Source organism: Podarcis erhardii (assembly GCF_964252035.2).
Source record: "Podarcis erhardii genome assembly, chromosome: 7".
In the NCBI taxonomy this organism is placed as follows: Eukaryota; Metazoa; Chordata; class Lepidosauria; order Squamata; family Lacertidae; genus Podarcis; species Podarcis erhardii.
Genome location: NC_138511.1, coordinates 28,899,426 through 28,924,852, shown reverse-complemented (window position 1 = coordinate 28,924,852; position 25,427 = coordinate 28,899,426). Strand labels below are relative to the sequence as shown.

Sequence of the window (25,427 nt, the reverse complement as noted above, 5' to 3'; positions counted from 1 at the left end):
GCAATGTGCTTCTCCAGCTCTCAAAAATGTGTACAAAGATGCTTATATTAGGGGGTCGTGGTAAGCACACCTTTAAAATTGCTTATATTGGTCAAATTGTTTGCAAGAAAAGTGTGCGTATTCAGCAGAAATTGATACAAAAATTGTGTAAATCGGGAGAAACCAATGCTGACAGGTTTTCCCAAGGACTTGCGGGGCTGGGTGGGTTGGAAATTCATGTGGAAATATTGCCAATGGATATGTGTAGATGTCATGGACTGAAGACTGGAATAAAGAAATCCACGAACTGAAACGCAGCTCTCCTTGGAATTTAACACTTTTCCAAATTTTGCAATGTGCTTCTCCAGCTCTCAAAAATGTGTACAAAGATGCTTATATTAGGGGGTCGTGGCAAGCACACCTTTAAAATTGCTTATATTGGTAAAATTGTTTGCAAGAAAAGTGTGCGTATTCAGCAGAAATTGATACAAAAATTGTGTAAATCGGGAGAAACCAATGTTGACAGGTTTTCCCAAGGACTTGTGGGGCTGGGTGGGTTGGAAATTCATGTGGAAATATTGCCAATGGATATGTGTAGATGTCATGGACTGAAGACTGGAATAAAGAAACATCTATTGTAAGCCTTTGCCAACCTGGTGCCTTCCAGACGTTGAACTACAATTCCCAACAGCACCAGTGGCACTGATGGGAGTTGTAGTTCAGCATCTGGAGGCATAGCTGTCAACCTTGCCTTTTTTTGTAGAAAATTCCCTTATTCCAGCGCCGTTTCCCGCTGCTTCCCGCTGCTATCCTGGATTGTTAGATATCCCGTAGACTGTCCCCGGGACAGGTGAGGCTGCTGATCCCTTATTTTCAAATCTGAAAGTTGACAGCTATGTCTGGAGGGCACCTGCTTGGAGAAGGCTGATCTACCCATAACCAGTGACTGTGCATAGTGTCTACCTGTCTCACTCCTTTGAAATGGCCATTCAACTTGCTAATCCTCGTGGCCTCTGAAACACGGAGGGAGTTTGCTTTGTTTCCATCACATGGGCACTTGATCTGACCTTGAATGAACCTTGACAGCGGCGGCGAATGAGAGAGAAAAGATTTTGACGTGCTGGAGAAGGGAAGCAGACCGTCAGTCGATAGACATTTGCGCTTGCCTCTTAGTTATCCTGCTTTCCCAGAGCAACAATCCCAAGGGAGCTGGGGGAGCAGACGGTTTTCTAGCACTTCCCGGGAAATGAGATACAAGAGCCGATGAACTTTTTGCTTCTTCAAATTTGACACGGCGTCTTCTCCAAAGTACCCATACTTACTGAGCTTCTGCAGAAGAATTTATGAAGTCTGTATTTGTTCTAATGCCATGGGTGCACACCTGAAATTTCCCTACTGTCTTTCAGAAGGAGGACTATTTTGCCATTGTCCCAGCAGAAATTATTGTCCAGGAGGGCACGTTTTTCAAGTTACTACAATTCTAAACAGGTGGTAGTTTGTCTTATGCACTGGTTGGCTGAAAGCTACAGCAATTTTGAACTGAAACAAGTGGGGAGGTGGAGGCAGCAAATCGATCACTGCAGAAGTGGGCAAAGTGGAGAAGACCGAAGGAAATCCAGAAAAGGTAAGACATTTCTGCTCTCCACTCAAAAGAACAGCATGGCAGAGGTGAGATCATTTATAATTGTAATTATGACACCCACTCAACTGATGCAGGCCTAAATTCATAGGGCCGTCGCCAATGTTAGTCCTCCTCAGAATAATTTGTGTCCATTAATTTTGGTGCATGGCTAAATTCCTGGATGGAATTCTCCAAACTTACAAAAATTCTAGGTAGGAAGGACTCATACAGGCTCAATGGCTGATAGGGTTTCCCTTAGATCTATTTATTCCTCAGTGTGAAGTTGCCATTCTGCCACGCAGTTGGGGAACAACTGACCTAGTAGGAAAGGAAGAGCTCTGGTATTTTCAATTTGCTTAATAGCATGCATCCAGAACATGATGAATCACTATCCACAAAGCCCTCAAGACTTTCCCCCAAAACAGCTGTTTCAGAATGAAATGAAGGGATTAGCATCCACTCTTGAAATATTACCCTTTCGCTGTCCGTTCATCCTTCACTGGTCTTCGCAGCCCATTAATCCATATTAATTGTAAAGCTTAAGACAAAGCAGATCATGGTTGTGTTTTCCTCACATGGGTGGCGGCGGGGGGGGGGGGGATGAACACGTATGTACTGTAATGTGTGAAAACTGCACACAAGTGTCAATATTGCCTCTATTTATACATGGAAGCCACAGCACATCATGGCTCCCCAAACGTGTACTTGCAACTGGACTTGCAAAAATTTCACACATTGTTTGCACACTTTTGTTCTCTGTCCCTGTGGAGGAGAAAATCTTGAGGTGTGTGAATATGACTTCTTCAACCAGGCATGCTGGTATCAATTCCACTGTATTTCTGGGTTCTACCAGCAGAGGTCACTGTAGAGCCAATGAAACCGTTGCAACCTAAAGATGAACTTGCCAAAGTACGGTATACCAAAACCCCAAACACCTTTCAGTATATTTTCTTCAGAAATTAAAATATGATTTCTGGTTCCCCAACCTTTTAAAGTTTTCAGCGATCAAAAATGGGGAAGCTGGAAGGACTTTGGATTCTGTTTGCTGCGGGATAGCAATGTGCATAAATAGTTTTTTCTTTCAAATCACTCTTTGATTACTAGAGTGGAAATATGTCTCAATTGCTACCTCATTTCCTCTAGCCAGAAGCAAGCAATAGAAAGCCTTTACACACACTTGTGATCCTTATAAATGTGTGTGTAACTTGCTATAAATACACACAGTCCCTACTGGTCTTAGAGAATACAATACTTTAATAGTTCAGTGTCGATACACTGTGGTGTGCTGCAAGAGAACACATAATGTGCTGTGAGAAAAAAATGAAATTGTTAAAAGCACCTCTGAGCCCAAAGCACCCTAGCAGCACAGGATGCTGCCTGCTGTATCTCTGCATGAGCCACTGCTCTGGGATTGCTTCTTTTGAACCTGGGTGCATACCCAAATCAATGACTCCGGCACAAACACTAAGGATGGTCTCCTCTGAGGGCATGCAATTGTTAAACTCACACACCCTAAAAGCAGAGAGGTTTATGAGTGGGCCTCCCATTCAGAAATAAAACTCACCTTGACTATCAATTGCTCCAGGGGGTAGGACCCAGACCAATGGATTCAACTTACAAGAAAGGAGATCCCAGGTAAACATTAGGAAGGATTTTCTGGTGGTAATAGCTGTTCAACAGTGAAACAGACTACTTCAGAAGGCAGTGGACTCCCCTCCACTGGAAATTTTTAAGCAGAGGTGTGTGGCCATCTGCCAGGGTTTCTTTAGCTGTGATTCCTGCATTGCAGGGGGTTAGACTAAATTCATTCAGATGTTTGGGAGATTCTGTAATAACCTTGACAGGCCACTGTTTAATTCGCAAAAGGGATGTGCAGGCTTTGAGCTCACACAGAGCTCTTTGCCTTTCTGCTTCCACAGGACTCTTTGCCTGTGCAATTCAAAAGGGCTGCTTCTTGTTCTGTGGCCAGTCACCCCTCTAGCCTCTCCAGTAACCTTCTCCTCGCTCGCCACTACCCTTCCAGATGTCTGGTGGGATTTTCTCCCCCTTGGAGAACCTCTGCGACCTGGACAACGCCAACTGCCACCCGCTGGTCTGCTTCCTCTGCCACGAGCAGTACGAACACCCCTGCCTCCTCGACTGCTACCACAACTTCTGCGCCAGCTGCCTGCGGGGCCGCGCCATCGAGAGCCGCCTGACGTGTCCTCTTTGTGGGTAAGGAAGAACCATCTTGCTCCCCTACGGTCCAGAGATATTTGGGTGATGGGATAAGCAGCCCTTTTTACCGATAGGTTATTGTACTTCTGCACTAGCCTGGTGCCATTTTGGAGCCCTTTGGGTGCTGCAAGAAATGCTTGTACAGTAATTTGAGAAATGCATTAAATAAGTAAAGGTTGGTGTGCTGTGAGCCCAAAGGTTCTATCCACAGAGGAGGCTGCCCACTGCATCTCTGCATGAGTCATTGCTCTGACCTTGCCTCCTTACAACCAGTTTCCATCCAGATACTACAGATATCCATCCAAGCAGCAGGATATGGGCATATTTGGGAAAGACATGCAAGATGGGCAGAGCCTGCAGGTTTTGTAGGGCCCCTGGGAAGACCCCTCTAGAGCACCCCCTCCATTTGTGTGTCTGCCTCCTCCTCACCCCTATCATCACCAGCTGCTCTCCTCCTCCTTGCTTGCCAAGGAGAGACCCAGTGAGCAAGCCACCCATTGCATCTACTGCTCTGCGTTGTCTGTATTTTAGAAACCTGCTGCTAAGTCTCTCGTTTTATGCTGCTGTGAAAATCTGTTTTATTACACATTTCTTATTATTGCAATTGTATTTCTGCAATTGCCTTGATGTTTATGTTGCATAGTACAGTATTATGTTATGTAGTGACATTGGTACTCTCATGCTGAATGCTCACTGGGACTGGTAGGGCAGAAAGCAAGGAGTCCAACAGTAGGTGGCGCAATAACCAAAGACAGGAAGAAGTTGAGCCCAGTGACAGGTAGAGCTAGTTCATTGTATGTACCAGGGGTAGGCAACCTAAGGCCCATGGGCCAGATGTGGCCCAATCGCCTTCTCAATCCGGTCCGCGGACGGTCCAGGAATCAGCGTGTTTTTACATTACATGAGTAGAATGTGTGCTTTTATTTAAAATGCATCTCTGGGTTATTTGTGGGGCATAGAAATTTGTTCATTCCCCCCCCCCAAATATAGTCCTGCCCCCCACATGGTCTGAGGGACGGGACAGTGGACCAGCCCATGGCTGAAAAAGGTTGCTGACCCCTAGTATGTACCTTTTTTCCCTATCCTCTTCTCTGTTGAGTTCTACAAAGGCAAAACCGAGACGCGTACAAATTTGCAGTATTGTGCTAGAACTTTAGGGTTTTGTAACCCTGGGGCAACAAATCACCCTTTAAAAAAGCATCAAACTTTCTTGTGATTTGGAAAGCAGCAGGAGATGCACTGGAAAGTGTGGGATGAACAAATGATCAACGGGGGGAAATGTATGAATACGCCACTAGAAAATGCACACCGGACAAATGTTCCCTGTGTCATCTCCAAGCAAATAAATCAGAACGGGTGTTCAATAAACATCATCCAACCTCCGTGCCAACTTTGCACAAGCAAACCAGAACACTGGCTGAATAAACATATCTTGTGGAGGGGCCCTAGTAAATCTCTCACTAGTGTGAGCCAGGAATAGAGTTTGGGAATTAGCGGAAGAGGAATGAGGCATTGACTTCCTAAAAAGGGAAGCCGTGACCAGGCTAATGCCTGGCCTTTGTCTTCAGTTGTAAGACACCCATATCAGGTTTGACCGTAGCTGCCAAAGGAATCCAAGGCTTTGTGATTAACCGCTAGGGACAGAAACTGGGAAATAGGAGGGGGTTATTAGGGTCCTCTTCAACATTAAGAAGAGCCCCATTTCCCCGCTTTCGGGGTGAGCAGTGTCAGTTTGTCTGTTTTCCCCCTGCCTCCCCCCCCCCCACTGGAAACCAGGGTGCAAATCCGCACTTCTCTAGCCTCTGAAACATGAAGCCTCCCATCACACAATGAGCTTCAGGTGTGAACAGCTGCTGAGCTGAATGTCTCCCCTTTTAGCTCCCGTGGAATGCAGTTTGGCAGCAGGAAGGGGGGAAAGAGAGAGAGAGAAAGCGCGCCTTGGCCAAATCAGGCAAAGGCGTGCAGCAGCAGGTGGGGGAGACAAATGCACCCCACCCATTATCTTTTTGTAAAACACTCCAAGGGGTTTTTAAACAATCAAGCCATGTCTACATGTTATGAAATAAAATAAAATAAAAATAAAAATAGTTAAAGCTTGTTCATTTACACACCTGGTTTTCCTGTCCATAAGGAAATCGATCTTATACCTGTTTGCTGAGAAGAAAGTTTCATTGTGTTCCATGGGGATTATTTCCACCCACTTAGCTCTGAGGGCTCATCCAAAGGTCCCTTCCTCTTGTGCATTTGTGACAAGTTACTCTCAGGATGCTTTTGGAACAGTCCTACGTGATCAACACCTGCATATATTTTTGGGACAGTCACACTGCTTCATTTCCAATCAGTGCATAACCCATAACTTCCTGCTAAAGTCCTATAATGTTAAATACAACAAATATTCTGGGGTTTTGCTTCTTTGCCTCCCTCTGGGTGGCAGTAATGTGGTAGCACTGGGAAACACCGCAGAGCAGAATAAATCCACCACAAATGCAGCATTATTCTGTCATTAACCTTTTTAGCTGTGATTCCTGCGTTGCGGTGGGTTGGAATAGATGACCCTTGGAATCCCTTGCAACTTTACAGTTCTGTGATTCTGCGTTGCAGAAAGTGCCCAGACCACACTGTATCTCAACATCCTTGCATGAGTCTTCCTATGTTATTTTGACATCGTCCTTCCCAGGGCTTCCTCTTTCTCCCTGTGTCTTCCTTCTGCAGCCACCAGTCCATTGTCAGGGGGAATGGCCTCCCTCCAGAAGACCGGCTGCTGAAGTTCCTGGTGGACAGCTCTGGCGATTGTGAGGAGGAGGTCCAGTGTGCAAATTGTGACCTGCAGAGTACAAAGCAGGTAAGCAGAGAGGGCGGCAAAGGCGGCCTTTGAAGGTCAAGACCAGTGTGTGGGATTCAGCCAGAACTAGGAATGGGCCCGTTTCATTTTCTTTCCATTTCTAGTTTTGTCCAGCCTTTGTTTAGTTCTCCACATTTCCACACCAGTGTGCAATTTTATTTTATTTTTAAAAAAAAAATCCTGAAAATTCATCAGCTTTTTAGTGTGCATTTCTTTCTTCTAATGCTACACCTGCCTGTAAGCAATTCTGCATACTATACACATTTTTTGCAAGGCCATTCTCCCAAATATAATGCATTTTTGTATGTTAATCTCACTTAATATATGCATTTTTAACATACCCCTCAACCATCCTACTAAGCAGGACATATCGGAATTACAGAAGCCATCCTGGGATGCCCCATTTTGGCTTCCATGAGAGCGTGGCCCCCAAAAGACACACATCCCGATTTTCCTGTGCGGCATCTTGGAGGGTATGTTTTAATGCTCACTTTCCCCTAGTTCCCATATTTCTGTACTCGCTTCTTGGCTGGAGAACTGCATTGTGAAATTCAGAGAAGTGGGAATTTGAAAGGAGATCTGTGTTTTTGTCCAAAAGTGCAAGTTAGGTAAAGCTAAAGGGACCCCTGACCATTAGGTCCAGTCGTGACCGACTTTAGGGTTGCGGTGCTCAACTTGCTTTATTGGCCGAGGGAGCCGGTGTACAGCTTCCGGGTCATGTGGCCAGCATGGCGAACCAGAGCAGCACACGGAAACACCCTTTACCTTCCCGCTGGAGTGGTACCTATTTATCTACTTGCACTTTGACGTGCTTTCGAACTGCTAGGTTGGCAGGAGCAGGGGCCAAGCAACGGGAGCTCACCCCATCACGGGGATTCGAACAGCTGACCTTCTGATCGGCAAGTCCTAGGCTCAGTGGTTTAACCCACAGCGCCACCCGTGCAAGTTAGTTAAGCTCAAATGGAATTTCTTCAGCCTTTTCACGAAAAGCAGTCAAAAACTGTCAAACTGCTGTTTTAAAAATTGCCTCTGTGTTGCAATCTATGCTGCGGTGCACATCCTGGGGCACCCACTGTTGCCACTGAAAAAAATGTTCTGCCAGTGTGTGGTGGTGGACCAGGCATGCCAACCAGAGCTTTGCCCTCCAACCTCCCACCTCCCCCAGGACTTGGACGCCATGTATTTCTGCAATACCTGCCACCAGCCTCTCTGCTCCAAGTGCCGCGAGGAGACCCATAAAGCCAGAATGTTCTCCCGTCACGAGATCGTCTCCCTGACCAAGCGTATCAAAGACATCCACAAGAAATGTTGTAAGTGTCTTTCCCATAGCCTTCCTTAACTCTCTGGAAGCCAAACCTTAGGAGAAAGGATCGAGGGAGTTGGGTTTGCTTAGTTGAGAGAAGACTGAGAGGGGATAGGGTAGTTTTTTCTTCAAATATCTAAGGTCCATTACATGGAAGAGGGAGCAAGCTTGTTTTCTGCTGCTTCTTTATAACAGAATGCACATCTAGGAACAAATTGATTCAAATTACAGGGAAGGAGATTCTGAATAAACATTAAGAACTTTTCAATAGAGCTGTTTCTATTTACAGGGCATATCATAGAATTAAAGAATTGTTCAGCTGGAAGGGACCCTGAGCTCAACTTCCATTAATTGTAACAGTGGTCTCCCATCCAATTTGAAACCACACCAGATCCTGCTTAGCTTCACAAGCATGCCAGCAGCTTTATTGCTGCACCATGAGGAGGTGGTTCAATAGAGCTGTTTGATAGTAGAATGTGCTCCATCAGAAGATGATGGACTCTCCTTCATTGGAGATTTTTTCTTTTTTGTTTAATTTCTTTTTTATATATATTTCAAGCTTAAAAGTGACACCTGTGTCTCTTCCAGCACTTCACGAGGAACTCTACATCATGTTCTCAACAGAGAAAAAGTCCATGCTCTGCATCAACTGTTTTCGGGACATGCCCGTGTGAGTTGCTGTTATTTCATATCTGGCCATGGCTTTTTGCAGGCAACAGGAAGAGAGGTCCCTGCTCCGAGGTGGAGCTTAGCATCTAGAGGGGTTCTCCAGATATTTTGAAGTGCAATTCCCATCAGCCTAAGCCAGGCTGCCAAAGTTTGGTCTAAAGACTGATAGCAGGGAGAGAACAGAGAAAGGACAAAGCAGTAAATGACAAAATATGCTGCAATGCAGATTTAAATTTCGGTGCATCTGGGGAGAAGTTGAAGACTTCATGGACCAGGGTGGGGGTGTTGAAGAAGTGAAAAGAGGGAAATGGCACCATATCCAGGATCTAGGAGGGTATTCCAGGCATCAGAGGATGCAAAACAGGTGGTAGAGTAGCCTGAGAGAATGGGAAACCCAGGAAATTTCTTCTTAAGGCTGCCTCCAGACTTTTGTTGCTACTTTCTGGGGAGTGCAGTTCATTCACATACTGGCAAATTCAGGCTGCACAGCTACAGTTGATTAGGAGCACTTGTGTAACCAACCCACTTTCCCAAGAGACTGAGATTTTTTCCAGTAAGCAATAGGAAAACAGGAAGGGTGGGATAAGAACTACCTCTGACACAAGATCATGGAACCTCCCTGCAAACATATCAGGATGAATGCACAATTAACAGGTCATCTGGAAGTACGTTTAATGTTGTTGGGTTGGTATTGTATAAAGGCAAAGTAAAAAAAAGGGGGGGGGGGGAGAAAAAGCATTTCGGAAAAAACAAACTGAGATAATGGAATTGATAAATGAATATCATGATTTTTAAAAAACAACAACAACATCCAAAGATGAAAGCTTAAGAGTTGCCCGCTGAACCCTGATGGGTTTGACACACACATCTGCAAAGGAAGCTACATTTATATAACGTGCATAATGAGCCAGTGGAACTCCTTGCCACAGGATACCCTTTCTTAAAAGAAAGAAAGAAAGCGGTCATGTTGTGGATGACAAAGACTTAATATTCCTTAATAGCAAGTTTTGGTCCATTTAGCTTAGTATTGTCGACACTGACTGGTAGCAGCTGTCCAAGAATACAGACTGGGGACATATCCAGACCTTCCAGAAACTAGGGATTGAACCCAGGGCCTTCTGCATGCAAAACAAAATACTTTGCTACTGGCCCACAGCGCTTCCCCTCTGATACCTCCTTCTCTGGTCTTTCCTGCTCCAGGGAGAGTCGAGCGCATTGCATCGATATTGAGACTGCGTATATGCAGGGCTGTGAGAAGCTAGACCAGGCCGTGATGGTGGGTATAAAAACTGAAGAGGTTTCACTGAGGGGGTGGGGGTGGTCTGTGGCTGGGAGACGCTTTATCTTAATGCAACCTAGGCAGAAGGATCTGGTCACGGTTATTGCCAGATCATCTTGAAGCAGGCCCAACCTCCCTGTTTTTTAAGCCAATTGGCAATGGCAGCCTTCACCTGATGATTTAGATTACAATTCCCATCAACCTCACTGTGCTTGCTGGGACTGATGGGAATCGTAGTCCATCGTTTCTGGAAGGCTGTGGATTTGGGAACTGATACAGTTGTGTGACTGGTTTTCCTGGCTAGGACACTTAAGGCATCTGTTTTGTGAATGGGCTCCGGGTTGAGATTTGGGTGAAGGAGCTCTGAATAACAGAATGTACATCTAGGAACCTTTGATGTAAGTTGTTTTTAAAAGGTGAAGGGTGGTAGAATCAGTCTTTGCCAACCTGGTGCCCCCAGATGCTTTGGACTACAACTCCCACCCTCTGTGCTAGCTGGGGCTGACGGGGGCTGGTAGGACCCAAACCAATGGATTCAAATGACAGGACATTGAGACAGGAAGACCGTCAGAAGGCGGTGGACTCTCCTTCATTGGAGATATTTAAGCAGAGGTTGAGCGGCTATTGTCAGGGATTCTGGAGCTGTGATTCCTGCATTGCAGGGAGTTGGACTAGATGATCCTTGAAATCTTTTCCGATGCTGCAATTCCATGATTCTTAATCTTGCCCTTTCCGTGGGGTCTGCTCTGCTCCCCTACTGATAACACCTGCGGTTTTCAACACTCACCTTTTCTGCCCTGTGACTCAGGCTGTGAAAGAGCTCCAGACATCCACCCGGGAGGCAATAGTGCTCCTCAAAGCCATGATCGAGGAGGTCCGCAACAGCGCGGACGAGGAGGAGACATCTATAAACTCGCTCTTCAGCAGCATGCAGGTGAATTGAGGCTGGGAAGGGTCACTTGCAGCCTTGGTGCTTGAGTCTGCCTGCAGGGGGCGCTCTCTGAGGCAGCAGCCTACCCCCTAGAAGCCCAGTTGTGGTGGAGGGAGGGAGGCTGCCTAGTGCTTGACGTGAGGAACAGTTCATATCTCTCTCTGTCTGTCTGTCTCTTTTCCACAGGAGAAATTGGCAGAGCGGAAGAAGATGCTTTTGAAAGTCGTTCAGAGGTAAAAGTGGTCCTGTGCTCAGACTCCTTGTCTGGTTTTTTCCCCGTTGGCAGAAAAGATGCAGGAGTGTCTTGGGGCTTATCCAAACAAAACTTTAGTATAGCGACAACAACCCACACAGACCTTGCTCATGTGTTGTGAAGGATTTATTCAGGACAGATAAAAAGAAAGGACTTCTTCATGCAGCACATAGTTAAACTTTGGAACTTCCTCCCACAGGAGGCTGACCTCTGTGAGAACAGGATGCTAGACTTGATGGGCCTTTGGCTTGATCCAGCAGGGCTCTTTTTATGGAGGTCTATTGTCAAAGCGGGACACGGGTGGCGCTGTGGGTTAAACCACAGAGCCTAGGGCTTGCCAATCAGAAGGTCGGCGGTTCAAATCCCCACAACGGGGTGAGCTCCCGTTGCTCGGTCCCAGCTCCTGCCAACCTAGCAGTTCGAAAGCATGAAGTGCAAGCAGATAAATAGGTACCACTCCGGCAGGAAGGTAAACGGCGTTTCCTCGCCAGAAAGTGGCTAAGTCATGCTGGCCACATGACCTGGAAGCTGTACGCCGGCTCCCTCGGCAAGTAAAGCGAGATGAGCGCCGCAACCCCAGGGTCGTCCGTGACTGGACCTAATGGTCAGGGGTCGCTTTACCTTTATTGTCACAGCAGAACTTCCATGCCCAGGGACAGCCTACCTCTGAATACCAGATAATGAGGAGCAACAACTGGAGAGTGCTCAGGTCCTGCTTGCAGGCTTCGCATAAGCATCTCGTTGGCCACTGTGAGAAGAGGATGCTGGATTAGATGGGCCATTGGCCTGATCCAGCAAGCTTGCCTTATGTTCTTATCTTCTTAAGAGATTTACTGCAAAGTGCTGCCATCCCCCTAGGCTCTAACCTCAGTTCTGTTTTTATGGGCAGGTATTAAGAGGAAATGGGATGCGGGTGGCGCTGTGGGTTAAATCACAGAGCCTAGGACTTGCCGATCAGAAAGTCAGTGGTTTGAATCCCCACAACAGGGTGAGCTCCCGTTGCTCGGTCCTTCTCCTGCCAACCTAGCAGTTCAAAAGCACATCAAAGTGCAAGTAGATAAATAGGTACTGTTCCGGCGGGAAGGTAAACAGCGTTTCCGTGCACTGCTCTGGTTCGCCAGAAGTGGCTTAGTCATGCTGGCCACATGACCTGGAAGCTGTACGCCGGCTCCCTCGGCCAATAAAGTGAGATGATCACCGCAACCCCAGAGTCGGCCACGACTGGACCTAATGGTCCCTTTACCTTTTATTAAGAGGTATGGAAGTTTCTCTGGCTGCTTCAGATGCATTTTAAATATCATCGGTTAGCACATTTCAGGTTCATTCCCACCTCTCTAACTGTGGAGCTCTCTCATTTTGTCCATAAGCAGCCTTATAATAGGATCATTATTTTATATTATTGTCATTTCCAGCCAGTATGAAGAAAAGGAAAAAGCTTTCAAGGAACAGCTGGCACACTTGGCATCTTTGCTGCCCACCCTACAGGTAAAGTACCTGAGTTGGGAGGGTGACCATTCCTCCCCCCCCCAAAAAAAAGGAAGGCTCTCTGCACATTAACAGTAATGTGGCAGGCAAGAATTCAACAGGCACAGTCACCATATCTCAGCCCTGCTTACCGCATAGGGTGCTTGTGAGGACAAAACGATGGGTGCTTCCTTGAGCTTGAGGTGGGGAGGGTGTAAATTTGAGTAAACAAACAAAAATACACCCAATCTGAATGGCAGAGAAGACGAGAATCCCACTTTCTATATTTGCATTGCATTATATTTATAGTGCACCCTAACCTTCAAGGTCAGGTAAGGTACCATCGTCCTCGTTTCCTAAAATTATATGTCAAGTTTTGCCAGAGTTTGGAGGCACTTGGAAGTCTCATGAGATAAAACGTAGAATGGCAGGTTGTGGTTGGACTGACACCAAAATTGAGTGAGGTTTAGGTCTTCATGGAAGCCAAGCAGTCTAAGGTGAGGGAGCTCTGTCTCCCCACCCCAGAGGGGAGGAGGCATATATAGCCTGCTCAGTGGTGAGAGAAACGCCCTTTGCACATGCTCAGAGGCCCTCTCGGTTCCTCTGCTCCAAGTACTCATAGTTTTGGTATTTGCACAGGGGTCATGTTTCCTTTCCTCTCCTCTTCAGGTCCACCTGGTGACGTGCTCTGCTTTCCTCAGCTCTGCAAACAAGGCTGAATTCCTTGATTTAGGCTATGTAAGTCATCACCCACAAATTCAAATAACACCCCCTTATCACAGCTGCCTCTGTGGGTACTCAGATGAGGCGCAAAGCCCTTCTTGTGAGTTTCCAGGGCAAGAAAAGCACTCTGCAGATGCTCAGAAGCACATGATGGTTATGAATCTTTGTACTTCCATCAAGAAAAAGAGGATAGAGCCCTGCCCCAAGGAGTTTACAAACCAAACTTTGACACAGGGAAGACAAGGATGGAAATGGCAGCTTGGGGATCAGGGGAGAAGAAGGTGCATTTAATTCAGCTGTGTAGACATAGCAACAGCAGAGTTTGGGGGCTCAGAGGTTATGCCAAGAACTCTGGTGTTTTGAGAGCACTTACAAAGAAAGAAGTAACTAAGGAGATCATAGAACTACAGAGTTGGAAGGGGCCCCAAGAGGCATCTCATCCAGCCTCCTGCAATCACAGCTAAAGAATCCCTGACAGATGGCCAGGTGGTTCTTGTTCTTGACCAGAAACAGCCATGGGGCAGGGGCTGCTTTCACAACTGAGGGCGGCATTTCATAGAACTGACCAAATCATCCACAATTCTGTTTTCAGCAACTGATGGAGAGGCTGCAAAAAATCGTCAAGCTGCCCCATCGACTGAGGCCCTCCCAGACGAGCAAGGTACAAGTTTCTGTTCTTCCCTGCTGAGCCAACCTAGCAACTCCAGGCACCCAGAGAGCATTTGAGCAAATGTTCACCCACCTTTCCCTCTGGGATCATGCCTGTTTCATCTATCAGTTCTTCATGGGAAGGTCACCCGGCAAGCCTGGAATATAGTCTGTGCCATGAGGTCTAGCAGCACACCTGTAAAGCCAAATTTGGGTGTTTGCTTTAACTCCAGGTTCTGTACCTGAGGCTTTCCAGAGTTTTGCGGGAGACAAAGATGAGGCTGCCTACATACCATAGGTGTGTCTTCACAGACAAGACCCTCTCCTGGATTGCACCCCCTTTCCACAAGCCTCTGAGAGAGAAAGAACTATCAAAAGGGCCCCTCTGCCAAACACAGGCTATAGAAGGATTGCAAGGAGGGAGGCACGTCTTTGAGATATTTCTGAGTCATTTAGCTTTAAATACCAACGTGAACACCTTGAATTGGGCCTGGCAACCAACTGGCAAGCAGTGCAGTTGTTTTTAAACGGGTTATATTGAGATCCAAACAGAACCTCAGCCAGTTATCCGACCACTTGAAGTTTCCGAGTTGCCTTCAAGGGCAGCCCCAAGTAGAGGGCATTGCAGTAATCCAATCTGGAAGTTGCCAGAGCATGGACTACGGTGGCCTCGTGTTTGCCTTGACACGTAGTCCTGTCCAGAGAGTCCTCTTATATCCACATGCAGGAGAAGGCTTGCAACTCTGGGTGCTTTCAGAATGACGACCCGTCTTAATTGGTTTCCCTTCCAGATCAACACGGAATACAGAGCTGAGTTTGCCCACTGCCTGGAGCCCTTGCTGCTTCTAGCGCCCCGTCGCTCCGTGGTGGTGAATGGAGCGGGCATCGGACCTGGGATGAGCAACAGTAACATGTAAGCTGCTCCCGAGTCCTGCTTCATCTGTGGCAACCTTCCCCAGATGTTTCGGACTACAAGTCCCATCATCCACTGCCAACAAACACAGGCAATGGCTGATGGGAGTTGTAGTCTAAAACTCCTGGAGGACACAACATTGGGGAAGGGGGATCTGTGAGGAGGGAAATGCAGTGAAGAATTTTTTAACACTGGTGGATTGCACAAAGCTGCATACGGGTTGGAGAGATTTTGAAGCCCAAACTTCTCTTGCCTGCCTTTGAGCTGGGCACCAGGCACCCTTGGAGACAAAAAGAGCTGTCCTGATTAGCGAGCAGATCAGATGGGCTGGCAGTGCCAGTTCCAGGAAGCCAAGCTGGCTGGTTGGGAGGCTGTTGCGTCAGAGAGTCCCAGTGCAGCTGGCACCCGATTGAACCTAGGAAAACGAAGAACACTGTTTCTGTTTCTTTGGGATGTGGAGCAAGGAAACTAGCTCCAGCAATTGCAGCAAAGAGGCTCCAGAGATTGGGCAGAAAATTGATTGTTTGCATTTAGATGCAGATTTACTTACTGACTTCTCACTTTGTGAAACAATACTACCTTCAAAATTTGTCCTCCTTTGAATTTTGCCGTTCTCCAGCAGGCATTAAAAGTATGCATTAAAATGCACTTATTTGTAAAAAATAACATGCGGAAATGCATTATATTAGGGGAAACTGCTCTGCAAACATTGCAGAGAAGCATGCGCATATAAGGAGAAATTTGCGCCAAAGTGCTGATGAATTTTTTTGAGGACTTTTTTTTTAAGTAAACTGATGTGGAAATGTAGAAAACCAAAAGATGGAAAGATGAGATACTAAGAGAAACTGAAACGGACGTATTTGCCCATCTAGTGCAGACTTGCTTGAAAATAATCCTTTCTGTTCTGGCAAACAATTTCATTTGCTTGCCTTACACACACATTGCATCTCCAAATGTTGCCGAATGTATTTGGAGTTCGTGTTGCTGTTCTGCAACCAGGTGCTCTGCAAAATCAAACTTTTTAGTAAGAATATTCTTAGGCAAGGTGGGTGGGGATAAGCTAATACATTTATTGTGGCTTTCATTGAAGCATGTTCGCTTCACTGCAGCCTTGTTTCTGCTGCAAGAGACTTAAACAGTTACACCTGTGTCAGCTTAAAAAAAAGAAGAAAAGAAAACGTTTTGGTCAGTTAACTGAAGGCAAATAAGTAACCTCCATCTTTGCACGTTTGTGCCTTTGGAGTCCTGATCCTTGCTGTGCAAACAAGCATTTGAGGGCTGCTAGTTTGGGAGGGAGGAAATGGGAGACTGGTGTGACAGCTACGGCCAACAGTCTGTTTGCACCATAGCGCAGCCTCCAGGCAGGAACAGTCTACCTGAGTGATAAGAATTTTGGAATTCCAGCAGTTAAACTATGGAACTCTCTCCCACTGGAGGCAGTGATGGCCACCAACCTGGGTACCATTACAAGAGGATTTGGCAAACAAATTCATGGAGGAGATGGGCTAGTGATGGCTACTGGCCAGGTGGGCTCTGCCCTGAACAAAAGTTGCTGGAAGCCCCAGGAGGGGAGAGTGCTGCTCTTGTGATCGGATCCTGCTTGCTGGTTTCCTACAGGCATCTGATTGGCCACTCTGAGAACAGGATGCTGGACTAATGAGTCATGGTCCTCATCCAGCAGGGCTCTTCCTTAAGTTCTTATCTGCAACATAGTAAAGGTAAAGGGAACCCTGACCAGGTTGCTGACTCTGGGGTTGTGGCACCCATCTCGCTTTATTGGCCAAGGGAGCCGGCGTACAGCTTCCGTGTCATGTGGCCAGCATGACTAAGCCGCTTCTGGTGAACCAGAGCAGTGCACAGAAACGTCGTTTACCTTCCCGCCGGAGCGGTACCTATTTATCTACTTGCACTTGGACGTGGTTTTGAACTGCTAGGTTGGCAGGAGCAGGGACTGAGCAACGGGAGCTCACCCCGTCGCGGGGATTCGAACCGCCGACCTTCTAATTGGCAAGTCCTAGGCTCTGTGGTTTAACCCACAGTGCCACCCACCACTGATTCCTGGAATGGGGTAAGTGGTGTCAGCTGAGGAGCCTCCCCCAGGTATCAAAACACCCTATTACAACTACTTGGGTCTGGAATGACCGAGAGCCCTAGAAAACAGCAACATCCCGATGCGTCTTGCTTTTGGCGCTCAGCTAGCGTGCCTGTTGCCGTTGTCTGCCTGACCACCTTCATGCCCCGACCTACTTGAGAAGCAGATGGCAAACCCAGTGGATCCTTGCACACATCCCAGCCTGCCTGGCTAGCAGTTTGCCCGTCCCTATTTTTATCAGAATTTCAGAGAACTCTGCAAAGCACATTTCCCTGGCACTGGATATATTTAGGACCATTGACATCACAGGCCCCTCTGCTCTGGTGCAGCTGATTGCTGTGCAGGCAGGGACGGCCCTCTCCCAAGGCACTGGGGGCAAAGTGATGGGTTGGGCTGGGGGTCTTCAGGATCCCCTTTCCCTCCAAAGGGAAACTGAGGCTGAGAGCATTGGACTGGGAGTGCCAAGTGCCCGGCTGAGGGGAAAGGCCAAGCAGAATCTGCAGGGAGTCCCCATCTGCCAGTCTGGATGAACCTTCTGATCCGTAAGTGGCGATCTGAGCATCTGTCTTGGCTGCGGGATGAGTCAGTGGGAAGGACTGTCAGGCTGCAGCCGGGTTCTTTTTAATTTGGTTGTGGGTGGAGGGTTTGTTACATCACAATTAATTGGCAGATAGTCCTTTACTGGTGTAGATGGACCAGTCTTTGACTCATGACGCTTCCAGGTGTGTGTGTGTGTGTGTGTGCTTGTGTGTGATAATGATTAATTTCATTTATAGACTGCTCTCTGTGCAGCCTATCAAAGCCATTTCGCAATCCAATAAAAACATACACGAAATACATTGAATATTTAAAAACAGCTTTAAAATCACTGCATGTCTTTCTTTCTTTCTTTTTTTAAAAAAGGTCAACACAGTAACATATATAAAACCAATTTCAAATCCAATACTGTGATATTGCAAAGGGGCTGCTGAGGTACCACAAAGGGTGTTGCTTCACAGTGGTGTTTATTATGGGATGCATGCACATTTCCCCAAGTGTCAAAACACCGTTGCCATCAAAAAGCCAGTTTGTATTGCTCACTGACTCTACCCACTTAACCCAGATTTACATTTTCTTGGAAAAATTACTGTTTGCCAGTGACCCGCTTGTGATATCTGCTTGGCTTGTTTGCTATATGAAACCCCTGTCTGGAACCAGCCTTGGTCATCGGCAATAGCTTCCTTTTGTTTTTAACTCCCATCAGATTTTCCTTGGAAAAAATAACTCTGGATTAACTGGTGGTGGTGGCAGGATTTGGGCTGGGATTTTGACGATGACGTCTTGTGGCTACTGCCCAAAACTGACATGTGCGCAGACCATCTATCCCACAACAGGCGACATAATCAAAGCTTATAAAATAATGCGTGGCCTGGAGGAAGTGAATGGAGGAAAGTTTTCCTCCCTCTCTTATATGCCTAGGAATTTGTGGACACCCCAATGAAGCTGAATGTTAGAAGATGCAGGACAATAAAGTCCTAATTCACAGTGCAGAGCTAAACTGTGGAACTCCCTCCCACAGGGGGCCGTGATGGCCACCAATTTGGATGGCTGTAAGAGAGGATTAGACAAATTCATGGAGGAGAGGGCTATCGATAGCTACTAGCCATGATAGCTATGCTCTGACTTCATGGTCAGAGGCAGTGATGCTTCTGAATACCAGTTGCTAGAAACCACAAGATGGGAAAGTGCTCTTGTGCTTGGGTCCTGCTTGCTGGTTTCTTACAAGCATCTGGTTGGCCCCTATGAGAACAGGATGCTGGACCAGATGGGCCATCAGCCTGGAAAAAAAGGGCTCTTCTTATGGCCTTACGATATGATACAATACGATAATCTTTATTGTCACTGTCCCATACAGAACAACGAAATTGAAAAAATCTACATCAGGCATTCAAAAACCAACAAGCCTGCTATCCCAGCTATCCCAGCCTGGTTAGCCCCCTAAAATCTCTGATACCCCATAATTAAATCCAATATACTCCCATAAAGACTCCTTACACTGCGTTTAAAACCAAAATCGCATTTGGATAGAAACTGTTTCTCAGGCGGTTAGTCCTAGTCTTTATAACCCTGTACCTTCTTCCAGAAGGCAGAAGCTGAAAGAGATCATTTCTGGGGTGCGCACTATCCTGCGCTATCTCTGCAGCTTTCTTATGACACCTGGAAGCATAGATTTGATCAAGGTGGGAAGAGTGCACCCAATTATTCTCTCTGCAGTCTTTACAACCCTGGACAGGGTTTTTTCCCCCTTACAACACACACCTGCTGCAGAAGCAGCCTTGCCACATCTTCCAACACACTTTGTTCCCCCTTAAGCAACACACCTGATGATGAGTGCTGAGATCCAAAGCCATTCCCTTCTGGAGCCTCTTGCTTAGGGACTCCTCCTCTCTTCAGCTGGCTCCCTCTTCTTCCTCCAGGATGTCCGGAGGTCCCTGCTCCAAGACCCTCCTCGTGTCCGGCTGCTCCTCTACCTGCGAAAAGATGTCCCTGGTGGGCTCCCTGGTCCGGAAGCCCACCATGCACCGGTACATAAGCACCAAGGTGCTCCTGGCTGAAGGTGGAGAGACACCCTTCACCGAGCATTGCCGCAACTACGAGAACATGTATCGGGTAAGGATGGCTGGGAAGGGAGAGGCTGCTCTCGCTCTGTCCCTGGTGATGGTGTGTGGTCCTGAGCACCTGCGGGAGCAAGCCAGCACCGCTGCTGGAGATGCTGTTTAGCCTTGCAACAGAGCAGGCCAAGATGAATCAGCCAATGAATGTGTGTGCATGCACACACACACACACACACACACACACACACACACACACACACGTATGAATGCAAAACAAGACAGGAGCATTATAGCCTGACCACTATAGTCCATGCTTTGGTGACCTCGAGGCTGGATTACTGCAATGTGCTCTATATGGGGCTGCCTTTGGGTCTGATTTGGAAGCTTTGGCTGCTGATGGGAGCTTCTGGCTGAGAACATGGGGCACCAGCTATGCCTGCCCATCTACTACTGAGCCAGGTTCAAGGTCCTTGTGTTCATTAACAAAGCCCTAAACAACTTAGGTCCAGGGTGCTTCAGGGAATACCTGAACCCTTATATCCCCAGCTTGATCACTGAGATCATCTGCAAGAGTACTGTTGGTTGTTCCTCGAGTTGGCGAGGCTCCTTTGACCACAACAAGGAACTGAGCCTTTAGAGCCATCAGCCCTGACCTGTGGAACATTCTGTCACTAGATTCAGATGCCAACCTTCTGTGCCAACTTTTAAATGCCTGTTGAAAACTTTTCTGTTCCGCCAAGCCTATACAGGCACTTAAGAATGCATTCTTCCGCAATTATTATTAATTAAATTTGTATACGGATCTTCACTGGTATTAATGAAAGCGAACATTAAAAGCATAAAAAGCCAAAAAACAAACATCAGTTGCTGATGCTTGTTTTTAGCTTTTAATGTTTGCTTTCAGGTTTAGTATTGTTGCAAACATCTCTTATCTGTTTTTCTGATATAGTGGTATAGAAATATTTTTTACAAACAAAAAAATAGTAAGTCATAAATCCCCGCACCCTTCCCCGGTTTGGCAAAAAGGAAGTTTTCAGCATTCTCTTGCTGATCCTTCCGCCTCGTCAACTGGAGTCTTTCGAACTTGCTTCCTTTCCCCCCGTGTTGCTGCAGGCCCTTCAAATAGAGATTCAGAACTTGAAGGATCAGGTGCAGGAACTCCACCGCGACCTCACCAAGCACCATTCCCTCATCAAGACGGAGATCATGAGCGAGATCCTGCAGAAGTCGCTGCAGATGGACGTGCAGATTGCTTCGGAGTATTCCTCTGTGGAGATGATGCGGAGTGTGTTTGAAGAGGTACGCTGACTTTCTCAGGCTGCAGAGTCCTGCAGCAACTATGCAATCACAGTACACACATATGCACAAAATCCCTCCGCTTGAGGAGCATGTGCTGATAACTCCGACTTTGTGTTTTGCAGACCTGGGAAGAAACCTATCAGCGAGTGGCAAATGAGCAAGAGATTTATGAAGGTGAGCACAATATGAATTTCTCTGAAGCCATCGAACCCCACCGACCAGTGGTAGCTGGTAACCTTTTTGACCTGGTAGGGCTGCAGTATTATACCATGCTGTAGGTATAATAAGGACTTGTATAGCTCTTATGTAGGAAGGTGTGCCATTGCGCATGTGCAGAGTGCCATTGTTTCTTCCACTCTGAAATTCAAACCATTGATTATTACTCTGTACATCTATGTACGGGAAAAGAACTTCCATGTAAGAAGGCCAAGTACACTTTTCAGAAAAGATTTGACTCCATGCCTCTTATTTAGAAACGTAGCCATGTCGCATAAGGTTTTGAATTTGTGTATGGAGAACCACAAGCTTAACTTGAGTCAACAGTGTGATGCAGCGGCAAAAAAAAAACAAACTAATGCAAGTCTAGGCCGCATTGACAGAAGTATAAGGTAAAGGGACCCCTGACCATTAGGTCCAGTCATGACCGACTCTGGGGTTGCGGCGCTCATCTCGCTTTATTGGCCAAGGGAGCCAGCGTACAGCTTCCGGGTCATGTGGCCAGCATGACGAAGCTGCTTCTGGCGAACCAGAGCAGCGCACGGAAATGCCGTTTACCTTCCCGATGGATTGGTACCTATTTATCTACTTGCACTTTGTGCTTTTGAACTGCTAGGTTGACAGGAGCAGGGACCGAGCAACGGGAGCTCACCCCGTCACAGGGATTCGAACTGCTGACCTTCTGATCGGCAAGTCCTAGGCTCTTTGGTTTAACCCACAGCACCACCCACATCTAGATAAAGGGAAGTAATAGTAGTGCTCTATTCTGCCTTGGTCAGACCACACCAGGAGTCCTGCATCCAGTTCTGGGCCTCACAGTTTAAGAAGCATATTTACAAACTGGAAGGTGAGCAAAGGAGGGCAACCAAGACCAAACCTTGTGAGGAGCAGCTGACAAAGTTGGGTATGTTTAGCCGGGAGAGCGAGAGGATATATGATAGCCATCTTCAAATAGCTGAAGGGTTGTCAGATGGAAGATGGAGCCAGCTTGTTTTCTGCTGCCCCAGAGGACAGGACCCAAACCAATGGATTCTAGTGACAACAAAGGAGTTGCCAAATAAACATCAGGAAGGACTTTCTGACAGTAAGAGCCATTTGACAGTGTAACAGACTCTCCCAGAAGGTGGTGGACTCTAGGCTTTTGAGCAGAGGTTGGGTGGCCATCTGCCAGAGATTCTTTAGCTGTGATTCCTGCACTGCAAAAGGGGTTGGGCTACATGACCCTTTGGGAGTCCCTTCCAACTTTACAATTCTATGATTCTGTGTACCTATGCTTATTGTATGAAAGGGCCAATCCTTTGGACTTGACTGACTTAACGCCAGACTTCCTTCTCGTGCAGCACAGCTCCATGATCTGTTGCAGCTGAAGCAGGAGAACAGCTACCTGACAACCATCACCAAGCAGATCGCCCCTTATGTCCACTCCATCGCCAAAGTAAAGGAGCGGCTGGAGCCCAGGTGAGGAAGCCGAGAGCCCGGTCCACTGCTGCTTTCCTGCTCTGCTCCCAGATCCTTCACAAGTTTGCCTTCAAAAACCTCCACTGCCTTATCTCCAGAGGGGAGGATTGAAACCGATAGATTCAAGTGACAAGGAATTAAACATTAATTTGAGTAAACATTAGGAAGCCATTCAGCAGTGACAGGGACAACCTTGGAAGGTGGTGGAATCTCCTTCATTGGAAGTTTTAAAAGCAGAGGTTGGATGGCCATCTGCCAGGGGTTCTTGAGCTGCGACACCTGCATTGCGGGTGGTTGGAATAGATGACTTGGCCCCTGAATTGTAAATCCCCATTGTGCTTCATAAAACACCCATAGCTGAAGGAATATGTAGTCTGGCAGAGGGATGATCAAGCCTTGTGACTTTGTGAGGGAGGAGGGACCCTCTGTCCTCCAGAAATCTCTTTTGCTCCAACCCTGTCAAGGTGTATGGCTTTAATCAGTCGGTATTTGTGGTACATCTCGAGTCAGCTTCCCCCATGCCAAATCCCCCAACTCAACCCAAATATCCCTTCAGGTTACAGGACACAAAGGAGGAGAGGAATGGCCAGCCAGAGAGCTTGCAGAAAATATACGATGAGAGCCCTGAGGCTGCTGACGTCCAGCACAGGTATCTATCTGATCCATTTCAGGTAGCAAAGCATTTTGGTTCTATGTTGATGCCACAATACCGGAGGAGCAAAAAGGTAAATATTCAATCTGTTGTTTTCCAAGTGGCCACTCCTCAGGGGATACAGATTAACTAAGTGACCTGGTCATCAGCCATCAGTGTTCGCTTGGGAGGGAAAATGCTTGATCTAAGAGGCTGGTTTCAAAGGGAAGCACTAGCAGTTTCATGCTTCAGTGTTAAAGAGACAAATTCATGGAAGAGAGGGCTATCAAGGGCTACTAGTCATGATGGTCATGCTCTGCCTCCACAGCTGGAGGCAGCAATGCTTCTGAATACCAGTTGCTAGAAGCCACAGGAGGGGAGAGGGCTCTTAGATTCAGATCCCGCTTGCAGGATTCCCACTGGGGCACCTGGTTGGCGACTGTGAGAACAGGATGCTGGACTAGGTGGGCCATTGGTCTAGGCCAGAATTCCTCAAACTCGGCCCTCCATATGTTTTTGGCCTACAACTCCCATGACCCCTAGCTAGCAGGACCAGTGGTCAGGGATGATGGGAATTGTAGTCTCAAAACATCTGGAGGGCCAAGTTTGAGGAAGCCTGGTCTAGACTCTAGCAAACTCTTCTAAAGTTCTTATAGCCTTGCTATACTAAAGGCTGCCTTGTCCAGAATCCTATGCCCAGTAACATCCATCCAGATGCTTCTGCAAATTCTACAAGCTGGTTCCCCAGAAACTGGTAGACTGCGCAAGAACAGAGAGGTTCCATTAAGCTGTCAGAGCTACTAGCCTAAGATAGGGCTATCCTCCAGCAGTTTACTTAATTAAAAAAAGCTTGGTATTTATTTAGTGATAGAAAAGCTAGGGCTTGTTATGATTTCCTAGACCATTCCTTCCACCCACTGTTATTTTTCTCTTCTATCTGAGGCCTGATTTGTGCAGTGGCCTTGAGGAACGAGAAGGAGCCTCAGAGCCCAAAGCAGAAAGCCAGATTCTCAGCCCAGCCGCAGAGGACCCCTTGCTGAAATCGAAAGAATATTACAGGAGCAAGCAGAAAGGCCGACCTGAGAGTCCCCCGCAGCCACCAGGACCTCGCAAGTCAGCCAAGGAGGCAGATCAGGAAACAGAGCTTCTCCTGTGCTGAACCTGCACTCGCAGTCTTTCTGAACAAAAATGTTCATGTATGGCATAGCAGACTCTTTTCAGTGTGGTGTGTGCTCAGAAAACCATATATATTCTGCACTAAGATAATCCTGATTCTGCAATCCCTAAAACATGCAAAACAGAAGGATTTATTTTCCGTTACTCTGCAGGGCTTCTTTGTTGCTGGCACTTCCGGAGCCCAGGAAGGTGCAGGCTTGTTAAGAAACAATGGAGGGTGCAGCAGTGGAAATCTTAATTCCTCCAGCTTCTGACAAGTATTGCTGGTGTTCTTTCAGCCGTGCCTCCCACATCAGTGTCTAGACAGGCACTGGCTTCTCAAACAGCTCCAAACTGAGTGAGTGAGTCTGGGCTTCTCTGAGAAAAGCAAAATCCTCCTATGACTACCAAGTGTGCGGATTTTCTGCACCTGCCTGGAACTGCAGGTTTTTCTTATTTTACCATGCAACTGAGAGGCATAAAATGTTGCTATGCAAAACCAGCATCTCCTATTATTCAGCTACACCCTTAAAAGCCAGTTCTCTAGATACAGCCATATCCACTAGCACACTAGAGGTTGGGGCATCCTTGGATCCTGAGAAAAACATTCATTCAGCAATTCTTCTGTATGGCTTAAAGTACCTGTGTGCAGAAGAGGCCTGCCCACTGTCTCTCTCTGCATGATCCCCTGTTTTAGCCTTACTTATTTCCCGTGAGCCTCTCCTGGGGTCTAGCAATCTTGCCATGTCTCCTGAGCAGATGTGGGGACCCGCCTGCTGTTGCTGAACTACAGATCCCATCAGCCCAAGGAAACACAGCCCTTGGCCAGGGTGCATGGAGTTGTAGTTCAGAAACCTCTAGAGAGCCCCCAGCTGTTCTGGGACAATGTGGTTAGATGATCCAAACCCTCCAGAGAGCAGAATTACCTTCAGAGGAGCTCACCTGTTGCACCTCTGCAGCAGTCACTGATGTAGGCTGGCCTCCTTCCAAGGAGGTAACTCGCTCTCTGAAACAGGGACCTCCAAATGCTGCTGGACTCCCCACTCACATAGTCATCCCCGATGTGTGTCGAAGTTTAATTCGGGGGTGGAGGACATTCCTCTTATATTGCAAGGCCAGGAAACACTCACTTAGATGCAA

At 47.1% G+C, this 25,427-nt stretch overlaps 1 protein-coding gene across 3 annotated transcripts; it reads left to right on the top strand.

Annotated features, from left to right (window-relative positions):
* The first annotated feature begins 933 nt into the window (after positions 1-933).
* RNF207 (ring finger protein 207) lies at positions 934-24,786 on the top strand. 3 transcript variants are annotated; one of them, XM_081870971.1, is made up of 18 exons: positions 1,135-1,647; positions 3,624-3,814; positions 6,530-6,659; positions 7,825-7,969; positions 8,551-8,632; positions 9,832-9,907; positions 10,719-10,844; positions 11,028-11,074; positions 12,507-12,579; positions 13,228-13,296; positions 13,874-13,942; positions 14,721-14,842; positions 19,391-19,583; positions 20,642-20,827; positions 20,950-21,001; positions 22,384-22,501; positions 23,058-23,150; positions 24,075-24,786. In XM_081870971.1, exons 1-18 carry the CDS (start codon positions 1,483-1,485, stop codon positions 24,289-24,291), a joined length of 2,154 nt encoding a protein of 717 aa, XP_081727097.1. In that variant the 5' UTR covers positions 1,135-1,482; the 3' UTR covers positions 24,292-24,786. The 3 variants fall into 3 exon arrangements, 2 of the variants coding, with proteins under 2 accessions (XP_081727097.1, XP_081727098.1); XM_081870972.1 differs by having other exon boundaries at positions 1,139-1,603; XR_014158744.1 differs by lacking the exon at positions 24,075-24,786 and having other exon boundaries at positions 934-1,647; positions 22,389-22,501; positions 23,058-23,094.
* Positions 24,787-25,427: the final 641 nt, after the last annotated feature.

What these genes read in the sequence shown, in the direction of transcription:
- RNF207 (XM_081870971.1), top strand. Translation starts at nt 1,483, where the DNA reads ATGCACTGGTTGGCTGAAAGCTACAGCAATTTTGAACTGAAACAAGTG. An exon ending in AAAAGAACAGCATGGCAGAG is followed by an intron (nt 1,648 to 3,623) that starts GTGAGATCATTT and finishes CTACCCTTCCAG; the next exon opens with ATGTCTGGTGGGATTTTCTC. An exon ending in AGCTAGACCAGGCCGTGATG is followed by an intron (nt 9,908 to 10,718) that starts GTGGGTATAAAA and finishes CCTGTGACTCAG; the next exon opens with GCTGTGAAAGAGCTCCAGAC.